Source organism: Nicotiana tomentosiformis, chromosome 12 (assembly GCF_000390325.3).
Source record: "Nicotiana tomentosiformis chromosome 12, ASM39032v3, whole genome shotgun sequence".
Classification (NCBI taxonomy): domain Eukaryota; kingdom Viridiplantae; phylum Streptophyta; class Magnoliopsida; order Solanales; family Solanaceae; genus Nicotiana; species Nicotiana tomentosiformis.
The window spans coordinates 81,022,065-81,046,301 of record NC_090823.1 but is presented as its reverse complement, the minus strand read 5'-3'; the positions used below and the strand labels follow the sequence as shown (position 1 = coordinate 81,046,301).

At 38.4% G+C, this 24,237-nt stretch overlaps 1 protein-coding gene across 1 annotated transcript; it reads right to left on the bottom strand.

The window, feature by feature from the left end:
* Positions 1-874: 874 nt before the first annotated feature.
* Positions 875-24,237, bottom strand: LOC138902934 (uncharacterized). Its single transcript, XM_070190837.1, has 5 exons — positions 24,068-24,237; positions 6,679-6,763; positions 6,183-6,576; positions 2,271-2,753; positions 875-1,200 (listed from the first exon to the last, which is right to left on the bottom strand). The coding sequence occupies exons 1-5, from the start codon at positions 24,235-24,237 to the stop codon at positions 875-877; spliced, it is 1,458 nt and encodes a 485-aa protein (XP_070046938.1).

Below are 24,237 nucleotides of genomic sequence, written 5' to 3'. Positions count from 1 at the left end.
AACCAGCCAACTGGCGAGCGATATCGCCTCCCGTATAATGCTTCATACGGAGCCAATTGAATGCTTGACTGATAGCTGTTATTATAGTCAAACTCCACAAGTGGCAAGAACTGATCCCAAGAACCTCCAAAATCTATAACACAAGCGCGAAGCATATCTTCCAATATCTGAATAGTGCTGACTATCCGTCTGTCTGTGGATGAAATGCTGTACTCAACTCAGCCCGCGTGCCTAACTCACGTTGTACAGCTCTCCAGAAGTGCGAGGTGAACTGCGTACCTTGATCAGAAATAATAGACACGGGTACACCGTGAAGGCGGACAATCTCGCGAATGTAAATCTCAGCTAACCGCTCTAAAGAATAGGTGACTACTACTGGAATGAAATGTGCTGACTTGGTCAACCTTCCCACAATGACCCATACTGCATCGAATTTCTTATGAGTCTGTGGGAGCCCAACAACAAAATCCATAGTGATACGCTCCCATTTCTACTCAGGAATTTCTAATTTCTGAAGCAAACCACCAAGTCTCTGATGCCCGCACTTGACTTGATGACAATTTAAACACCAAGCTACATATGCAACTATATCCTTCTTCATTCTCCTCCACCAATAATGTTGCCGCAAATCTTGATACATTTTGGCGGTACCCGGATAAATTGAATACCGAGAACTGTGAGCCTCTTCAAGAATTAATTGACGAAGCCCATCCATATTAGGCACACAAATACGACCCTGCATCTGCAAAACTCCATCATCTCCGTGCCGCACCGTGTACTTAAGGACAAGCAAATGAGGATCATCATACTATCGCTCTCTGATACACTCATACAAGGAAGACTGAGCGACTGTGCAAGCTAGAATCGGACTAGACTATGAAACATCTAACCTCACGAACTGATTGGCCAAAGTCTGAACATCTGCAGCTAAAGGCCTCTCACCAACCGGAATATACGCAAGGTTGTCCATACTCACAGCCTTTCTACTCAAAGCATCGACCACCAGATTGGCCTTTTTGGGGTGATATAAAATGGCGATATCATAGTCTTTCAACAGCTCCAACCATCTTCTCTGCCTCAAATTGAGGTCTTTTTGTTTGAATAGATATTGTAGACTTCGCTGATCAGTGAATACCTCAAATGAGACATCGTAAAGGTAATGCCTCCAAATCTTCAGCGCATGAACAATGACTGCCAATTCTAAGTCATGAACAGGGTAATTCTTCTCATGAACTTTCAACTACCACGATGCATATGCAATCACTCTGCCATCTTGCATTAATACTGCACCAAGCCTAATGCGAGATGCATCACAATAAACCATATAAGATCCTGAACATGTGGGTAATACCAACATTGGTGTTGTAGTCAAAACAGTCTTGAGCTTCTGAAAACTCAATTTACACTCGTCTGACCATATGAATGGGGCATCCTTCTGGGTCAATTTGGTCAGTAGGGATGCTATGGATGAAAACCCCTCAACAAACCGGCGATAATAACCTGCCAAACCTAAGAAACGCCGGATCTCTATAGTTGTAGTAGGTCTAGGCCAATTTTAAATGGCCTCAATCTTCTTTAGATCCACTTTTATGCCTTCTACCGATACAACATGCCCCAGAAATGCAACTAAGTCTAACCAAAATTTACATTTTGAAAATTTGGCATATAACTGGTTATTCTTCAAAGTCTGAGCATAATCCAAAGATGCTGCTCATGCTCCTCTCGACTACTAGAGTAAATCAAGATATCATCAATGAATACAACCACAAAAGAATCCAAATAGGGCTTGAATACCCGGTTCATAAAATCCATAAATGTATTTGGGGCATTTGTCAGCCCAAATGACATCACTAGGAATTCGTAATGCCCATACCGAGTCCGAAACGATGTCTTAGGGACATCGGATGCCCTAATATTCAACTGATGGTAACCAGACCTCAAATCGATCTTTCAAAATACCTTTTCACCCTGAAGCTGATCGAATAAGTCATCAATTCTTGGCAACAGATACTTGTTCTTGATAGTAACCTTGTTCAACTACCGATAATCTATACATATCCGCATTGAACCATATTTCTTCTTTACAAATAACACTGGTGCGCCCCAGGGCGAGACTCTAGGTCTAATGAATCCCTGGTCAAGCAAGTCTTGTAACTACTCCTTCAATTCTTTTAGCTCCGGTGGGGCCATACGGTATGGTGGAATAGAAATGGGCTGGGTGCCCGGAGCCAAATCAATACATAAGTCAATATCTCTGTTGGGTGGCATACCCGGCAAATCCGTAAGAAATACATCAGGAAACTCACGGACAACTGGGATTGAATCCATAGAAGTAATATCCGCACTGTGATCGCGAATATAAACCAAATAAGTTAGACACCCCTTCTCGGCCATATGCCGAGCCTTCACGTAAGAGATAACCTTGTTGGTGGAATGGCCAGGAGTGCCTTTCCACTCTATTCGAGGTAACCCCAGCATGGATAAGGTCACTATTTTGGTGTGACAATCCAATATAGCATGAGAAGCTGAGAGCCAATCCATACCCAATATGACATCAAAATCAATCATATCAAGAAGTAGAAGATCTATGCTAGTCTCAAGACTACCAATAGTAACCACACACGAATGATAGACATGATCTACATCGATAGAATCCCCCAATGGTATGGACACATACACAAAAGCACTCAGAGAATCACGAGGCACAACCAAATATGAAGCAAAGTAGGAGGACATATAGGAAATAGTAGATCCTGGATCAAATAAAACTGCAGCATCTTTATGGAAAACTGGAACAATAACTATGATCACGACATCTAATGACTCGGCCTCATGCCTAGTAAGAAAAACACAAAATCGGGGCTGGGCCCTACCACTCGGAGCTACATCTCTGTAACACGACCCAAAATCTAACCATGGTCGTGATGGAGCCTATCGTGTTACAAGGCAAGCCTACTTCCCAAAATATTACTACTAACCCGATTATAGGGATTTAATAAAACATTTCCAACATTTGAATTTTTCTTAAACTAAATCAACTCTAAATATAATTAGAAATACGGAAACGAGCCCCAAACATCGGGGTGTCACTAAGTCATGAGCGTCTAAACTTATAAATTAAGATATATAAACTGTCTAACTGTCCAAAAGAAGAAATGACAAAAGGAGTAACAAGGTCCTGCGGACGCTAGTAGCTACCTTGCAATCTCCACAGATAGCCGGCCTGAACTCAACGATCACCGCGCTGTAACTCACATGGATCTGCATATAAAGTGCAGGGTGTAGTATGATTACAACCACCTCAGCAAGTAACATAAATAACTAAGAAAATGAGCAATAGTGACGAGCTAAGTAAAACAGTCCAATTATTCATTTTTATAATTTAAAAATAAACAGAAAATAAACAGGTAAATTCCATAACTCAGTAAATGCCACAAAGAAGTTTAACAGATAAATGTAGCAACAACACAAATAAATATAACCTCACAGCAGTGTCACTTCATCACTTATCACTCGCACTCAGCACTCAACATTCAAAACACTCTGCGCTTACTGGGGGTGTGTACAGACTCCAGAGGGGCTCCCAAATCCCAAGCGCTAAGCACATACAACTCACGTGCCATCATATCAATACCTGGATCCGCACGGTCAACTCACGTGCTACACGGACAACCCACGCGCTATGGTATCAATACCTGAACCCGCATGGTCAACTCACGCGCTACGCGGATAACTCACGCACTATGCTATTAATATCCTCACAACTAGGTCCTCGGCCTCACTCAATCATTTACCTCACTAGCCTCACCATCATCAACAAATAAGGGAACACAGCCCACATCAAGTATCACAGCATATTAGCAAATAATAGAGACTGAGGTAAACATGTACAATAATTTCTATGACTGAGTACAAATAATGTGAGCATGAATAAAGCCTAAGCATGATCTCTAACATGAAGGCAGATAATTTCAACAACAAGTAACTACGTAAACACAGATGATGGCCATGAGGCCTCACGGGACGGACCAAGTCTTAATCCCTCGAGGTATACACCCACACGCCCGTCACCTAGCGTGGGTATCACCTCCAAACAGTCACACGATATCAAATTCTCGGGATTTATACCCTCAAAGCCAGAATTAAAACTGTTACTTACCTTAGCAGCATAGAAATCCTACTCCGGGATGCCCTCGTCTCTAGACTCGGTCTCCAAATACTCCGAATCTATTCACAATCAGTACAATACCATCAATACGCGCTAATGGAATGAATTTCATAAGAAAAGCTACAAAATTATATCACAATCCGAAATTGGCTCAAACCCGGCCCCCAGTCCCACATCTCGAAATTAGATAAATTTTACAAAACTAGAAAGCTCATTCACTCACGAGTCTAACCATACCAAATTCATCAAAATCCGACATCGTTTGGTCCTTCAAATCCTTAAATTACTCTCCAAAAATTCCAAGCCCTAACCCCTCATTTTCACTAATTACAATGACTAAATAACGGAAAATCATCATATATATACAAGTATTAGGTCTCAAGCAACTTACCTCACTGATAGCCCTTGAATCACCCTTCAAAAATCACTCCAAAAGCTCCATAAACCGACTTGAAAATGGTGGAAATGAACCAAATTCGCGAAGGGTTCTATTTATGGTTTCTGCCCAGGTTTTTCGCACCTGTGGGCTCTTTTTCCGTGCCTGTGGGAACGCACCTGCGGTCAAGGTGCCGCATCCGCGAACTCCACTTAATTCCCCAACTTTCGCACCTGCGCTCCAGGCCTCGCACATGCGGGCTCACATGTGCGGCCAAATCCTTCGCGCCTGCGCTCCAGCCTGGCTTCACATTTTTCCACATCTACGCAGAAAATTCTCGCGCCTGTGAAGGTGCACCTGCGCTTTTTCTCCTCTTCTGTGAAGCCTACCCAGCATATCCCTTTCCGAATTTGCACCCCAGGTTTCGCACCTGCGGGCTCGCAGATGCAATCTCCAACTCGCACCTGCGCAACCTGCCTAGCCCGGCATTGCCCGCACTTGCGAACTCCCTACGTGCACCAGCGGCCTCGCACCTGCGACTCTTTCTTACGCAGGTGCAAAAATAGCAGTAGCAGCAGCTTCAGCTGCATTTTCCAACTTCTACAAATCCGTTAACCACCCGGAATCACCTCGAGGCCCTCAGGGCCTCAACAAAAATACCAACAAGTCATATATCAACATAATAACTTAGTCAAACCTTAGAATCACTCAAAACAATATCAAATCACTCAAAACAACATCAAATCATCAATTACCCTCGGATTCAAGCCTAAGAACTTTTAAATTTCCAAATTCGGCAACCGATGCCAAAACTAACCAAACCACGTCCGAATGACCTCAAATTTTGCACACACATCACAAATGACACTACGAACCTACTCCAACTTCCGAAATTCCATTCCGACCCCAATATCAAATTTTTCCACTGCCGATCAAAATCGCCAAATTTTTAATTTCGCCAATTCAAGCCTAATTCTACCACGGACCTCCAAATCATATTTCGGATGCACTCCTAAGTCTAAAATCACCTAACGGAGCTAACGGAACCATCGGAATTCAAATCCGAGATCGTTTACACATAGGTCAACATCCGGTTGACTTTTCCAACTTAAGTTTCTACTTAAGAGACTAAGTGTCTCAATTCACTCTGAAACCACTCCGGTCCCGAACCAACTAACCCGATATAATATAATATAGCTGAATAACATAAAAAGAAGTAGAAATGGGGAAAACAGGGCTATAACTCTCGAAACGACCGGCCGGATCGTTACACTTTGGGACGACCTCTAACTGGCTGGCCTCCACCTCTAACAACCTGACCTCTACCTCTAGCTGTTTGACCCCTGCCCCTAGCTAGCAGGGCGGGCAGTGGAGCAACTGGTGCCGGTATGATGGCACGATAACACTGCTGATATCTGTTGCTTGACAACCTAGGGCAATACCTCCTGATGTGGCCAATGTTCCCACACGCATAATACCCATCCTGTTGTTGTGGCTGCTGAAGGTGAAGCTGACCTAAATGGGCCGGATAACTGTTATAGTGATTCTGGAATGGCGGTGCACTGATATGAGCTTAATGTGCTCTAAATGTTACCTACCCAAAGTAAGGCATAATAGGACTGTGACTCCCTGAAGTACCGTGAGAAGCCTGAAGTGGTGAATAAAATGGCTTAGGAGGATGACCCCTACCATAAGTACCGGAATGATGGGGCCTTTTGTCTGACACTGGCCCTCTCTCCTGAGCACGAACTAACTCAATCCGCCTAGCAATATTCATGGTTGTTTGGGAGGAAATATCATTCACTGTCTCTTTGGCCATCTGAATCCTGATAGTATAAGTGAGTCCATCAATGATTCTCCTCACTCTCTCCTTTTCACTAGGAAGTAAGACGATGGGATGACGTGCTAAGTCCACAAATCGGGTCTCATACTGGGTAACATACATACTACCATGTTGGAGACGCTCAAACTGCTTGCGGTATTCCTCTCTCAGTGTAATAGGAACAAACTTCTCCAGAAACAGTTGTGAGAACTGTTCCCAGGTAAGTACAAGCGAATCAGTTGGTCTAGAAAATACATAATCTCTTCACCACCTCTTGGCAAAACCAGTCATCTGAAACATAGAAAAATTGACTTCGTTGCTTTCAACTATTCCCATGGTCTGCAGCACCTCATGGCAGCGGTTAAGATAATCATATGGGTCCTTAGTAGGTGTACCACTGAAGTGAACTGGAAAAAACTTAGTAAACTTGTCCAATCTCAATAAGGCCTCAGAAGACATGGCGTGCCTATCAACGGCCTGTGTCGCAACAACTGCTGAACTATCCCAACTGGCGGGACTGCTGGAGTCTGGTACTGGGGAGCCATCTTGTCACGACCCAAAAATCCTAAACTGTCATGATGGCGCCTATCTCAATACTAGGCAAGATGACAATATCAATAACCCACGATTCCCTTTAAGTTTGAAAACATAATGTTTAATACAATACAAAAAATCTCGCAAATTCCGATACAAACACTCCCAAAACCTGGTGTCACTGAGTACATGAGCATCTATATATTACAAGTCTGAAAAACACGGTCTATAATAGTCTGAGACTAAATACAGTAAACAAAGAGATAGAGAAGGAGGGACAAGGTCTGCAAAACATGGCAGCTACCTCGGAATCAATGAAAAATTAACTGTGTGAAAGAATCAACACACACTGTATCCGTGATCACCTGGATCTGCACACGAAGTGCATGGTGTAGTATGAGTACAACCAACTCAGTAAGTAACAATAATAAATAAAAACTGAAGGTAGTGACGAGCTTCACAACTAAGTTCAAAGACAATACTTCCCAACATAAAATGGTAGGCATGCTTTCAAGTTCAACATTTAAAACTTAACAGTAATTTCATATCAAATTTGACTGAAACAGAAAATAATATTTTTTCGAAATTTCCAAAAATAGTGATATATGACAGCTGAAGTACAGTAATAATGAAATCAATGCCTCCTTTCAGAGTAACAGTCACTCAGTACTCCCATTCACTCTAACCTCACAGTCACTTTTTTCCTCACAGTCACTCATTCCTCTCAATCACTCAGCACTCGGCATTCGGCGCTCGCACTCGCACTCAGTAGGTACCTACACTTACTAGGGGTATGTATAGACTCCGGAGGGGCTCCTTCGGCCTAAACGCTATATCAAGCCAATCATGGCATATAATAATGAACATGCTGCGGCGCGCAGCCCGATCCCATAAATATCCTCACAATTAGGCCCTCGACCTCACTTAGTCATCAACCTCTCCAGTCTCTCGGGCTCAAGATGTCATGAAAATTAGCCCAAAAATAATAATATGATGTATCAATAAATAACAACAGAGACTGAGATATGATATGAAATGAATGAACATGAATGAGTGTGAAATTACAATTTGAGCATATAATTCAACCATAGAAATGACCCCAGTAGGTACCAACAATAATAACATATGTCTAAGTATGATTTTTAATACGAGTCTCGGCTCAATTTTCTCTAACACGTAGATAATATACGAATATCAACAGATTATTCAACTATACAGTTCCATAGAATTTGACCAAGTCACAATTTCTACGGTGTACGCCCACACGCCCGTCACCTAGCATGTGCGTCACCTCAAAACCAATCACATAACACATAATCTGGGGTTTCATACCCTCAGGACCAAATTTAGAATTGTTACTCACCTCAAACCGTATAATTCTTTATTCCGATATGCCCTTGCCACGAGAATTAGTCTCTGAAAGCCTCGTATCTAACCATAATTAATTTGATTCAGTCAATACCAATTAGTGTAATTAATTCCATAAGGAAATACTAATTTTCCAATAAAAATCTGAAATTAACTAAAACATTGCTCGTGGGGCCCACATCTCGGAACCCGACAAAAGTTATGGAATATGAACTCTCATCCAACAACAAGTCCAATCAAACATATTTCACCAAATTCTGACATCAACTCAACCCTCAAATCTTCAATTAAAGTCTTTGAATATGTCTACCATTCACAACCCAATCCTTACCCATTTGAACTCAATAATCTTGCTACAAACCTTATTGGTACAAGCATGTATATATAATACTCTTATACTCAAGAATCATACTCTTAATCCCCAATCTTTTACTCCAAACTCGAAATTGAAGAATTTGGAAAGAAATTCTTACCTCTTTGAAGCTCTAGCAAGATCCTTGTAAATTCTTCAAGCCTTGAACAAGAATTGATGAACAATTGACTAAGTCTTCACTTTCTCTCTCTAAGATGCTCTCACCACTCTCTAAAATATCAGATGAAACCCTTCAAAATGACCCCCAATAGTGTTTTAAAAGAATGGAGTCGGGTTTATAAAACCAGAAAAATGAAGCCCTGAAACACACTCTGCGGTCGCATATGCGACTGCATAATGCTCCTGCAGCCCGCATAATGGGTCACAAAAATGGCCTCAGGAACTGGGCAACGCTGCCTCAGTCTGCGATCATTATGCGGTCGCATAATGTACCGCAGAACTGATTTGCGGTCGCATAATGCGCCGCAGACTTTCCTCCATACTTGCCCCACTCCTGATTCACTCTGCGGACATTATGCGGTCCGCAAAGTGATTTTGCGACCGCATACTGGGCCGCATAAATCACATTTTTCCGGCAAATTGTTTTCTTTAATCTTCGGCGCATTGTTCAACCCAAAAAGTCTGAGAAATATTTGTACTAAATAATCTTCCTCGGCACCACAAAACCTTAATTTTCATAGCAAAATTTGTCCGGGGTCGTTATACATATGTCAACATCCGATCACCCTTTTTAACTTAAGTTCTAAACCTTGGAACTAAATGTTCCAAAACATTCCAAACCTCATCGAACCCGAACCAATTACCCCCGGCAAGTCAAATAACAACCGAAAAGCACAATTTGAGCAGTAAATGGGGAAACGAGGTTGTAATACTTAAAACGACCGACCGAGTCATTACACATTTACTCCGGAGCGGGAGTAGTGGGAGTTTGTGCTCCTCCCCCAGCCTGTGAGACAGCTGGTGCCATTGGAAATATACCATTATGGGCCACACCCTCCATTAGGCTCGCCAAACGGACTAGAGTGTCCTAAAGTACTGGAGTAGCTATGTATCCTTCCAGGACCTGAATTGGTCCAACAGGTACAGTCTGATCTAGAACCTCTGCTTCGAAATCCGCCTGAGGCTCCACAACAGGTGCTGCTACTCGAGCTCTAGACTGAGCTCTACCTCTGCCTCTACCTCAACCTCTGGCACGACCTCGACCTCGGCCTCTACCCCTGGCCATAGTTTCCACCGGGGGCTCTGGCCCTTGTCCGTCGGTAGATGTATTACGTGTTCTCGCCATCTGCGAGAGAATAAGAATAGAATGGTTCAATCATCGATGATAGAATAAAATCACATGATAGAATAAGAAAGAAGTGATATTGTTCCTAAACTTCATAGCCTCTGAGAGAAAAGTACAGACGTCTCCGTAACAATCCTTCAAACTCTAATAAGCTTGATCGTGACTCGTGAGACCTAAGTAACCTAGTGCTTTGATACCAACTTGTCACGACCCGAAATTTCTACCTTCGGGACCGTGATGGCGCGTAACATTTCACCTGCTAGGCAAACCAATGTTAGAATAATTTAACCATTTTTAACAATTAATCTATCATAAATAGTAATGAAATCAACAACTGAAATAATATCTGAATTTAGGTGAAGAAAACCAAAATAAATACGATGTCTAAATACCATCCCAGAACTGGAGTCACAAGTGCACGAGCTTCTAGAATAATACAAACAAAGGTCTGAACAAAAATAAAGTTGTATGAAAGGAAGCACACAACTAAGATAAAGTAGAAGGGGACTTCAGAGTTGCGAACGTTGTGCAACTATACCTCAAGTCTCCTTTGATAGTTGAATCCGAGCAAATCTACAGTACACCGTTGGGACCAACTCTGGTATCTGCACAAGAAGTGCAGAGTATAGTATGAGTACAACCGACCCTATGTACTCTGTAAGTGCCAAGCCTAACCTCCACGAAGTAGTGACGAAGCTAAGGCATGTCGCTTACATTAACCTGTACACAATAATAATAATAATAATAATAATAATAATAATAATAATAATAATAATAATAATAATAATAATAATAATAATAATAATAATAACAGGAATAATAATAATAATAATAATAATAATAATAACAGGAATAATAATAATAATAATAATAATAATAATAATAATAATAATAATAATAATAATAATAACAGGAATAAAAGTAATACCGGTAAATTATATCAATAACTGAAGTCAATTCAGCAGTCATAATCCCTCAATTAATTTCCGTTGCGGCATGCAACCCGCCACAACAATATAAACTTAGAATAAAATCCATTGCGGCGTGCAACACGATCCAACAATATAATATTTTAATTTAATTCTATTGCAGCGTGCAACCCGCTCCAACAATATAAACTTTCAATAAATTCATTGCGGTGTGCAACCCGCTCCAATAACATAAACTTTCAATAAATCTGATCCGGTATGCAACTCACTCCAATAATATAAATTATAATATTGGACAAGGAATAAGAGAGAAATAATTAATTCATGATTTAAAATAATTTATGATTTTCAGGTAAATATGCAAATAATCAATTTGACGACGTATAGGCACTTGTCACCTCGCCTATACGTCATTACACATGAAATTCACGTAATAAATAATTTAAGAGTTCTATTCTCTCAAGTCAAGATTAACCACGACACTTACCTTGTTTTAAAATTTCAATTGATCACTCGACCACGGCTTTTCCTTTCGAATTATTCTCCAAACCTAACAAATTATTACCAACAATACAATTTGAGCTTTAGAAATTATTCACAATTCAGAAGAGACATAATTTAAGTCATTTTCGAAAAAGTCAATGTGGGGCCGACTTTTATAAACACGACAAAAAATCATGGAATTCGGACACTCGTTCCGATACGAGTTCAACCATACTAAAATTATCTAATTCCGACATCGGATTGTCTTTCAAATCCTAAAGTTTTATTTTTTCGAAAGTTTTACAAAAACTCCAATTTCTTTCATCTAAATCTGAAATAAAGGATAAATATAAGCATGGATTTATGATATATAATAACTTTCGGATATAGAACACTTACCCAAGTCGAAGTCGTGAAAAGACCCTTTGGAATCGCCCAAGTCCGTGACTCAAAACTCAAAAATGAGTAAAAATAGTAAAAACTTTATTTTATGTGTTCTGTCCAGCATTTTCGTATATGCGGACAAATTTACGCATTTTCGAGACAAGGCTCGCATTTGCGGAACAGGGCAGCCAAGCAGAGGACCGCATCTGCAGACCTTCACGTCGCAGAAGCGACTGCGCAGATGTGCGAAGGGAACCATAGAAGCGCGAAGGATCGCATCTGCGATCATGGCACCGCGGAAGCGGGCATCGCACCTGTGTCCCAAGCTTTGCAGAAGCGAAGCTTCTCCCCTGGCCTCAAAGTCGCAGAAGCGATCACGCACCTGCGGCCAAAATTGCGCAGGTGCGACACACCAGAACCAGACCCGTGTTCTTGAACAAAAATGGTCTGAAACTCACCCGAGCCCCTCGAGAACTCGTCCGAATATTTCAACAAGTCCCGTAACATAATACGGACTTACTCGGGGTCTCAAATCACGTCAAATAACATCGTAATTACAATTTACACCTCGATTCGGACTTATGAGTTTATGAAATTTTCACTTTACAAAACCCGTGTCGAAACCTATTAAATGAATCTTGAATGATTTCAAATATGGCGCACAAGTCATAAATGACATAACGAATCTATTCCAACTCTCAGAATCTCAATCCGAGTCTGATATCGATAAAGTCAAATTCGCGGTCAAACTTGGGAATCTTTAAGCTTTTAAATTTCTAATTTTCAATAAATGGTGATAACTCAAGTTAGAAACCTCCAAATTAAATTCCGGTCATACGCTCAAGTCCCAAATTACGATACAGACTTAAAAGAACTGCCAAAACACTAATCCGTGTCCGTTTGCTCAAAATTTTGACCGAAGTTAACTTAAGTGAGTTTAAAGCACAAATTCACTTTTTATCAAATTTTAACATAAATGCTTCCCGAAAAATTATACGGACTGCGCACATAAGTCGAGAAAAGCTGAATAGTGCTATTTGAGGTCTCAGAACACGGAAGTGAATATTAAATTTAAAGATGACCTATCGTATCATCACAATATATGCTCGGATTTAGTTTTGGAGGTTCCTAGAAGAATTCGACACTATTTGTCGAAAGTTGACAATTTGAAGAACTTAAGAGTTCATAAGTTTGATCAAGATTTGACTTTGATGTTATTGGACTCCAATTGGTATTTTAAGACTTTAGAAAGGTCTATATAGTTAAATTGAACTTGTGTGCAAAGTTTGAAAGTAATCTGAAGCGTTTAAGTGTGATTCATACACTCTTTTGCAAGAATGAAGATTTAACAACTTTTCGGTTAGGGCCTCGATTATTTGATGTGATATTCCCGTGGGTGTTTTGAGTCCTTGGAAAAGTTTGGATGATGTATTTGTACTTGGTGGTATGATTGGATGGGGTCCCGAGGGGCTCGGATGTGTTTTGGATCGTTGGTCGAGAAACTAGTTTTGTTAAGAATTTGAAGTTTGACCGTGGTCAATATCAGATCAAGATGACCTCTTTTCGGTATTTTGAGTGCGCAAGCAAGTTCGTAGCGTGTTTTATGATTAAAATGCATATATGGTTTGTGTCCGGGAGGTTTCGAATGAGTTTTGGGTGCTAAAACGAAGATTTTCTTATTGTTGGTTTCTTTTTCCAGTGTAAATAATTACGAAAAATGCCATTGAAATTTTTAGATTTTTTTTAAAACTTCAAAACATCGTATCTCCCTCATTTTAAGGCCAAATTGGGTGATTTAAGAGGCTATCTTGGGCGTAATCTTGCAAGAATCGTATTGGGCTTATATGTCACGACCCAAAATCCAACTAGTCGTGATGACACCTAACCAACCCGTTAGGTAAGCCAATTACCAACTATCCCATTTCAATAATAATTATTAAAGCAATATAAGTAAATAAAGGTCTTAATCTTATACAATCCCCAAGAACTAGTAGTACAAATCATGAGCTTTTAAGAATAGAGTATACAAAGCGGAAATAAAATAAATACATAGTCTGTTTGAATAATACATAAACAGAGCTTTTATAAATCTAAGGATACCCTTAACAAGAGGCAGCTACAACAGGAACGCAGGTACATCTTCAGATCCCGCAATCATCGAGCACATCAACAACAACATCTAACATCTGCACGCAATGTGCAGAAGTATAGTATCAGTACAACCGACCCCATGTACTGAGTAAGTAACAAACCCAGTCGTAGGTTGAAAGTAGTGATGAGCTTCTACCAAGGTCAGAGTCCAACTTCCATAACTAACAATAGTTCATAACAATATTAAACAAGTAATGATAGAAGTAACATAAAGAATAAATGCTCAGCTAAATCATGACTTCTGAAAATAGTTCTGCCTTTCAAGTACATCAATGAAAACCCAAATCATTTACCGAAGTTACCAAAAATATGAATAAGTTTGAAAACAGTAATTTTTCCAAAATTCCTTTCAATAATAAATAAAATATCTCATTTTCTTTCCCAGATATCAGTGTAAAACAAATGCATCACTATGCCCATCTGTCAGCATGTGTGAGAAATCGTGAATAATGTGATACCGTACAGCATGAGGAAAACACATCTCTATGCATATATGTCATGTGTGCATGTCAATGCAATGTATCTCAGAGATTGCACTCATGTACTCACACTCTCAGAGTACTCAATCTCATTGTCTCGCATTCTCTGTCACTGTGCTCAGCACATTCAATCACTCAGCGCTATACAATACCTGTTGCGGCGTGCAGCCTGATCCCTGTTTATAGTTGACTGCGTTCACTGGGGGTATGTACAGACTCATGAGGGGCTCCTACAGCCCAAGCGCTATAAGCACGGACAACTCACGTACTGCACGAATAACTCACGTGCCATAATATAAATATCTGGATCCGCAGAGCCAACTCATATGCTGCACGGCCAACTCACGTGCAATAATAATATAAGGATCTGCACGACCAACTCACGTGTTGCATGGATAACTCACGTGCCATAATATAAATATCTTGATCCGCACGGCCAACTCACGTGTTGCACGGCCAACTCACGTGCAATAATAATATAAGGATCCGCACGACCGAATCACGTGCTGCAGGGCCAACTCATGTGCAATAATAAGGCCTGTTGCAGGCAGGCAGCCCCGATCAATATAATAGTAATAATATATATAAAGCCAACATGGCCTGCTGCGGCGTGCAGCCCGATCCCAAAAATATCCTCACAATCAGGCCCTCGACCTCCCTCAGTCATTAATATCTCCAGTCTCTCTCTCATGGGCTCACAATGTCATGAGAATAGCCCACAAATGAGGATATGATGTATCAATAAATAACAACAGAGACTGAGATATGATATGCAATGAAATGAATATGACTGAGTATGAATTTTTAACATAACCAATAATTCATAGCAATATGACCTCTGTGGGTCCCAATAATACTGGCACATAGCCTCAACATGATTTTTAATATGCTTTTCAGCTCAATTTCTTTAACTCATAAAATCGCATGGAAAATGCCAAGATTATTTAACTACAAAATTTCACAGAAACAATTATGTCACAAATTCTGTAGTGCACGCCCACACGCTCATCACCTAACATGTGCGTCACCTCCCAATAATTCACGAAATACATATATTCAGAGTTCATACCCTCAACTCCAAGATTAGAAGAGTTACTTACCTCGAACAAGCCGAATCCAATGTCGAGCAAGCTAAACAATGCTTCCATAAATTCCATTCTGCGCGTAACAACTTTCGAACGGCTCGAATCTAGTCACAATTAATTTGATTCAGTCAACCCAAATTATAAGAATTTATTCCATATTAAAATACTAATTTTTTTACAAAATCCGAAATTACACTCAAAAATCGCTCGTGGGGCCCACGTCTCAGAATGCGACAAAAGTTACAAAATATTAACGCCCATCCAACCATATAAATTTTACCAAATTCCGACATCAACTCGACCCTCAAATCTTCAATTAAAGTCTATAAAGATTTTTACCATTTTTAACACAATCTTTACCCATTTGAATTTAACAATCTTTCCACAACCTTATTGGTATGTATACATAATACTCTTATACCCAAGAATTATACTATTAGTCAACCATTTTTACTCCAAATCCAAAATTGAAGAATTGAGAAAAGAAATTCTTACCTCTTTGAAGCCCTAGCAAGATCCTTGTGAAATCTTCGAACCTTGAATAAGAATTGATGGATAAATGACTAAGTCTTCACTTTCTCTCTCTAAAATGCTCTCACCTCTCTCTAAAATATCAGATGAAACCCTTCAAAATGACCCCCAATAGTGTTTTATAAGAATGGGGTCGGGTTTATAAAACCAGAAAAATAAAGCTCCGGAACAGGTTCTGCGGTCGCATATGCGACCGCATAATGGTTATGCGGACCGCATATCGGTCGCATAATCGGTGTCCAATACTCGCAAACATCTATCTATGTATGCGGTCACTATGTGGCCCGCATACCTGTTTTGCGATCGCATAGTGACCGCAGAACAGTTATACGGTCGCATAATCGACCGCAGATTTCATCCAAACTGGCCCTCTTCTGCCTCACTTCTGCGGCCATTATGTGGCCTGCAGAGTGATTATATGGTCGCATAATGGACCGCAGAAATGTGTTTTTCCGTAAAATCTTTTTTTACTTTCCGATACATTGTTCAACCCAAAAAGTCCGAGCCGCGGCGAGCAAGCTCGCCACGAGAAATTTCTACAACCTTTGTACTAATTGATCTACCTCGACACCACAAAATCTTAATTTCCTTAGCAAAATTCTCCGGGTCACTACACATACGTCAACATCTTGTCAACCTTTTCAACTTAAATTTTAAACCTTGGAACTAAGTAATCCAATTCATTCCAAAACCTCACCGAACCCGAACCAATTACCCCGACAAGTCACACAACAATTGTAAAGCCCAAATTGAGTAGTAAAGGGAGAAACGGGGCTGTGATACTCAAAACGACCGGTCGGGTCGTTACATTATCAAACGTAAGTTTCGGGATCATCTAAAACTTGAATCGAGGTGGGACAGCTACTGCATTGTTTTTCTTATTTTGAAATTTAGTTGCTTTTTCTCACAAGGTTTTGGAGCTCGGTTTTGAACGATTTTGGAGGAGATTTTTACTACTTGGATTGGGGATAAGTATTTTTTACTCGGATTTATTATTATTTCATTATTCCAACCTCGATTTTAGTGTTTGATTAATAATTTGAATTGGAGAAATTGAGAATTTTAGTAAAAGCTTTCCAAAACATAAATTAATGGTTTGAAGACCGATTTGAGGTCGGAATTGAATGATTTTGGTATGGTTGGACTTGTATAGGAATGGGTATTTGGAATTTATGAGTTTTGTCGGGTTCTGAGGTGCGAGCCCGGGATTGATTTTTGGTTTTCATTAGAGATCAAAGCTTTATTATTCTGAAATTGTTTCCTATGGCTTTTATTTATGATACTAAGTTATTTTGTCACGATTTGAGCCTCCGAAAGTTGTTTTATACGGGAAGGGCTTCCTAGAGTATTGATTTAGCTTCTTTGAGGTAAGTATCTTACCTAACTTTATTTGGAAAAAACTACCCCTTAAGATTTGAGTTGATTGTACTATTTGAATTATGTGAAAAACGTGTACACGAGGTCACGAGTGTGTACACGAGCTTATATATGGAATTTGACCGGTGTAGACTTTTAGACTTCTTTCTTGCGTTTAATTGAAGTGGTTAGTACATGTTATATCTTGTATTTTTAAGTTTACTCTTACCTACTTTATTTGTTAATTGCAATTACTGGCTGAATTCATGTCTTATCTGTTACGTGCCTTAAGTGTTAATTGATTATTTGTACTCGTACTTTATTTATGAACTGTCATTACCTGCTATTTGACCTTGTGAGTCAACATGTAACTATTTTATCCGCTTGTGACCTTCTTTGTTTAGTTTCTTTATTTCGTTTAATTTTGTGATACGACGTAGTTGGTTGAAGTTTGTTTGCTTAATTTATATTCTTTGGGAAATTGGGTTGCACGCCGCAACGGTATTGAAATGATAGAAAGATATGATATGGAGCGATAAGGACGGATGATATGATATAGGTGGGATCGGGTTGCACGCCGCAACGGATTAATATGTTGTAATTTTTTGTGACAGTAAAGTTATTTTCGATTGTGACTCTCATGGTTCATTCTCTGTTGGAATGGTTTATCGGTTGAACGGTTATTGTCGTTTCTTAAATTATTTCACTTATATTTTTATCGTATTTGGTTGGCTGTCGGTATTCTAGTAATGGAAGGATAGAGACTTCTTATGTGAGTCATGCATTCTACGTGATTTGTTATGTTGATTTAACATGCCAATCTGTGCCTCCATTATTTCTTGGTAAATTGATTGTCAAGGTGATTTACGTACATGGGGTAAGTATCTCATATTCGATTGAGTTGTTGGTAACCTAACCGTTCTAAATAAACGAATTATTAAGGTGCTTTACTTATGTGACTTTCAAAATAAAACTCGCTATCTCGATGTTTTACTATTTTAAATAGTTATTACATTTTTTTTAACTTTAATTAGGTTTTCAAATTATTCATCACCCTATTTGATGTTTACTATACTTGAAAGTTGTCATCACATTTTACTTTTAACAAATTATATATTTAATTCGTTAATTTAACTGATGTTTTACTTTGTTTAAACACGATATTTCTACTTATTTTATTGGTTTCTAAACTAAACCTATCAGATACTCTATTTTGTATAACTTGTTCTTATCTTACTTTACTAGTTTTCTGGTACGCGCGTTGTGCGTGTTTCCAGTCTCTATGAATGCAAGATTTTAAAAGAGCATATAGTAGTTATTATATTAAAAATATATTTGAGTTAAATATTACTTAAAAGTTAAACAAAAAAGTGTAAGTTTTTAAAATTAATGATTGTTGATTACATTTAGCTAACTCAATAAAGGAAGAAGTTATGTAAATGTTCTTACATCTCTATCGATATACTCAACTAAAAGTTTAACCTAATTAATATAAATCACTATCATAAAAGTAGAATATAAAAATTACATTTAGATTAATTTATTCTTTTTCATTTTGGAGTTAGTTTTTTCTCTTATAAGCATGCATCCAGATTCTATATCTTGATGCATCCGAAAGATGCCTTCTTATGTAAGCAATGTATGACTAAAATTGAATTGCTTATCGTTGATTGATTCGAATGGATAGTATGTTAATATTATTTTAGAAGGAATCAAAATATGAAATACATGTTAAAAATCAGAATTAAAATTCTTTCATGAGTTTTTCGTTAATGCTTAGTTTCTATATGTGTCTACAGTCAGTTCTCATTTTATTAAAGGTAAGTTTGGTTTGATTAAAAATATTTAATCGTTTATAATATCTAAAATACATATATAAGAAAATAAAATAATTCGTTTAAATAAGAAACTGAGTATTTTAGTTTTTCATTTTTATTGTGAATTTAAACATTTGGATTTAAAATTTTGAAAACGTTGATAAGAGATTTTTAGTATGTACCATGGTGACTTAGATAAAATAATTACACATCTACTATTTGCATCTGCGATAATAACTTTAACGATTTAATATAGCACATGTATTTTTAAATTGCTAATTATACAATTAAAGTTATTTTTCACAAGAAATTTGGCAAAGACAATAAGTATAAATTCCTTACTTAACTTTTATGTTACAATTGCCAAAATATTCAATATATGTTGAGTTTGCTGCTCCCTTCGTTTCAAATTAGATGAGGTACTTTCCTTTTTAGTCTATTCCAAAATAAATGACACATTTCTAAATTTGGAAATAATTCAACTTTAAGCTATTTATTTTACCCATTTTACCCTTAATAAGAAGATTTTATAACCACACAAATGTCATGGCCCCACAAGCTTTTACCCCTTAAACTTTTAAGACCACACATTTCAATAGTATTTTTTTCTCTTTAATTTCGTTTCGACTCAAACTACCTCATCTAAATTAAAATGGAGGGAGTACTTATTAGCACATTACGGTTATATATGAGATGAATATTGCTTATTACATCAGAACTCTGAGATGTGATTAAAAATTCTTTGTGATTGTTTGTTGTTGTCTAGTTGTTTTGGAGTTGTAGGAGGTTTACTTAACTGAGACGTGGGGAATGTCCAACTCTCAATCAATTTTATTTTTATTTCTCGAACATAATTTTTACTTGGTAATAAAATATCTGTAATAAAAAAAATATATACATAATCGTCCTAGAATAATTATAATATTTTCAAAATAATTTTCAATCTTATTAGGGATATATAATAAATACTATTCGATCCATTCCTATTCGAATTAAATGCGCCTATCAAAAAAATTATAGTGTCGACGCGGACAAGAAAACTTTAACAACTAAACTTTTAGTATCTCAAAATCCTAAATATTAACAAAATTATTAAATAACTATTTTTTTAGTTAGAATTAGGCAAACTCTTATTAATTACAAAAAATTTCCTAAACTTAAAAAGAAAAAAGGTAAATTTTAATAATGCAAAATATAAATGCAGTTGAAAGACAAACTTCCCTAGTTTAGGCAAAATTGTATTAACTACAAAAAGAAGTCTCCTAAACCTAATTAGAAGGATAATGGAGAAATTTAGTACTCCAAAGTATAAATGGAATTAGAAAGGCAAACTTTCCTCGCGTGTAGTGAGCGTTTAGGTAAAATTTTATTAACAATAAATGACTGTTCCTAAATTGTAGAAAAATTAATTAAAAACTTATACCTAAATAATAATGAAATACTCAAATTACTATATTGTCCAATGTGAACTACATGTTTTAAAGGGTAAAAACAAGGCTAACACCATTTAGCTAAAGGCCTTCGTGCTTTTAATATAGTATAGATATTTGATTTCTAAAATAAACTCATTATCTCATTTGACGCCTTACTTTATTCCAAATTATTATTATAGTTTATTGGGTTTAAATATATCTCTCGATCACTTTAATTGATATTTGATACGGATATAATGTACACGGTAGCATGTGGGCTTTGATGTGCGAAGGTGATTGATAATGTGGGCACGAGATGCCACACGTGTAAGATTCGAAATTTTGGCTTATGATAAGGTTATGAGGAGTGGTGCCTCGGGGAAATTCTTTTTGTAATTTGTGCATTGGGAACGATTTGGTTAATTGAGTTGTCATCTGTTTTCCTTATTTGAGTTCACTCATATCTCATATGTATTCTAACTATGTTATTGCCTTATTACCTTGTTACTTCTTGTTTCCATTTGTGCTTATATTATTTTTATTGTTAGTTATAAATTAGTGACCCTTCCACTATTAGTCTTACATTGATGTTCTTTCCATTGTTAGCTTTATGTTATATCCTACACGGGTTTCTATGTCTAGTAGATGTCTTGATCTGACCTCATCACTACTCTATCGAAGTTAGGCTTGATACTTACTGGATACGTTGTGGTGTACTCATGCTACGCTTTTGCATATTTTTGTGCAGACCCAGGTATTTTTGATAGCATTGTCTCGGGGAGTTGTGTCTATGCGGCTGGAGACTTCAAGGTATTCTTGCTTGTCATTCGCAGGCCTCGGAGTCACCTTCGGATATTATTATTACTGATGTTTATCTTTTTTTTAATAAAGTATTGTATATAGAAATTCTAGTGTTTGTCATTAGAGCTTATGAATCTGCACTACCGGTTCTGGGGATTGTATAGCATGTGTTCAGTTTTAGTTTCATTATCTCATTCATCCGATTGATTTTGATATAGTTAAGTTATTTATTTCGGTTATATCACTTCATGTGCTAGGCTTACCTAGTCTTAGAGACTAGGTGCCATCACAATTCCTAAGGTGGAATTTTGGGTCATGACAAGTTGGTATCGGAGTTCTAGGTTCATAGGTGCTACGAGTCATAAGGATATTTATTAGACTCTTACTGATTGGTACGGAGACATATGTACTTATCTTCGAGAGGCTACAAAACTATTAGGAAATTCCACTTCTTTCATTCCTTATCGTGTGATATTGATTCAGCTTGAAGCGTATATCTTATATTCCTTTGTATCCACTCATGTATGATATTGCGCACTCGGTATCAGCTATGCGCCGACTGTTCGTGATGCTGCAGATGGTCTACGAGGGGGCCATGGATGCTCAATCATTGTCTCGAGGTGTTGTCGAGACTGAGGATGCGGATATATTGAGAGATCATTCAATTGTTCATGTGGGGGTGGAACGAGTTTTGGCATCTGGTTTATAAGCACAAGCTTGGGAAGATTTAATTGGATGCCTAATCGTCACGATCGTGGTAGGGGCATGAAAGGGTGTTGTTTTGAGGATAGTTGGTAGTTCTAGAGACTGTGTTTTGTATGGGACTTCTATTCAGTGAAAGGCACATTTTTTCATTCAAGGCACTTAAGGAAATGGGCTTGACTGTCACGAGGATGGACATGCACTTAGTAGGTGATCTGAATTGTCTTACGATGGGAGTTATATGAGCTATGAAGGTTGATATTATGGATCATCGGATGTTATGTCCTATGGCTTCGTGCCAAGTGGGGGAGTCTACTATCGATAATTAGATTGCATGGTCATGTGATATATCAGTCTTGGTATGAGGTATATATGTGGTATTAAAGGATTTCCCGAAATTTGTGTATGGTTAAGGAATGAGATTTGCATGGGATAGTGCTGGGACTTGCGGTATTTCTGTATCATTAGTAATTCTACATTTCAGCACCAGAGAGGTTAGAGAAACAACTTTAGATTCACGGAAGGTCTCTTTAGAGTAGGTAACTCGGTTGCAGTATTATGGGGTGTTTCAGAGGAAATACAATGGTTTATGAGCTTTCAGGCTACATGGTTCGTGTTAGTATCTCCTGCAGTGAGTTTTGGTTTGTGGTCATTGCGTACCGGCAAGGAGAAGTGTTAACCTGAAGAAAAGTCGAAGAGGATTCGAAGAAATGGGTCAGCTCGGTGGTGTTGGGTTAGCATAACAATAAAGGTAATTGGTTCTTTTGGGGTGGTAATGCCTTACCAGTGTTTTATGCCAGTACTCTTGGATTTGACGGTCTGCATGACTCGGTTGACTTAGAGGAAATTCAGTTATGATGTCTTGGTTATGTGCGAACGGGTTTCAGAGGGTTCATTCCAACTGGAAACTATGGAAAGGAAGCTCCTATCAAACAATTGGAATATCAACCATCTCAAGTACTTCAACTTCTGAAAAACAAGAAATGCCTTGTAAGTCGTACTCTTTTTTACCTCACTTGAGTTTTGTTCCAATAGAGTTTTCTTAAGGAGGTTCTTAACGAGGCGACGAGGGGGACACTTCGAGTTGGAGTACACGAAAGCAGACATAATTTTATTTCCCGACTGCTCAAGAATCTCCAAGTCGAACAATGAAGGGACTAGATATACTGGGACTAGGACTGGAATGCCAGCCATTACTCGAAACTTGTAACTCTCTCCAAATGTTTCCTAATGGCGAAATGATGTAATCGAAGAAACAATGTCGAAATAATAAAGATGCACATATCTTGAAACTGCTCTCCAAAACGGTACCTTCGATCAACTCGAACAACACCTATTGGCCCATGGCCACAACTTAGTAAGAGGTAAGTTCGACCTACTCGAATAACTCCTATTGGCCACGGCTACAACTTAACAAAAACGATACATTCGATCTACTTGAACAAAACCTATCGGCACGGCCACAATTTAATAAAAGGTAAGTTCGACTAGTTCGAACTCCTATTGGCCCACGGCCACAACATAATAAAAATGATACGTTCGATCAATTCGAATAACACCTACCAGCCCTCGACCACGACTTAATCAAAGGAACGTTCGACAATTTCGAATAACACCTAACATCCCTCGGCCACGACTTAATCAAAGGCATGTGCGACTAGTTCGAACAACACCTATCGGCCCTCCGCTAATACTCGATGAAAGGAAATTCTGACCTAAGTCAACAGTACGTTCGATCAACCCGAACAACACATATTTGCCCCAACCTAAAATTGAATAGAAAATAACAATGAAGAAAACACAAGTACAAAAGCAATGCACAAAGACATAAAAGGAACGAAACCAAAACAAATTGTTGTATTTCATAAGAAAGTTTTACAAAGTCATTCTAAGAAGCTAACAAAATATACAATACATAAGTTGAGCAAAAAAGACAAACATTCAATGGTCGTTGCCACCCTGATCTCTGCCATCCTCTCCTTCCCCTCCTCAACCGTAAGCAGTATCATACCAAGCACTGTTCGCGAGCTGCTCCATACCTCCCTCATTGACTTCCTCGGAATCAAGCTGAAGTATATCAGGATCAAAGTTGCAGGCAAGCCGGGCCTCACGAGATTTGACTCGAGCTTCCTCAATAGCCGTCTCAAAATCGCAGTGCGTCTTTTTCAAATAACGAATCAT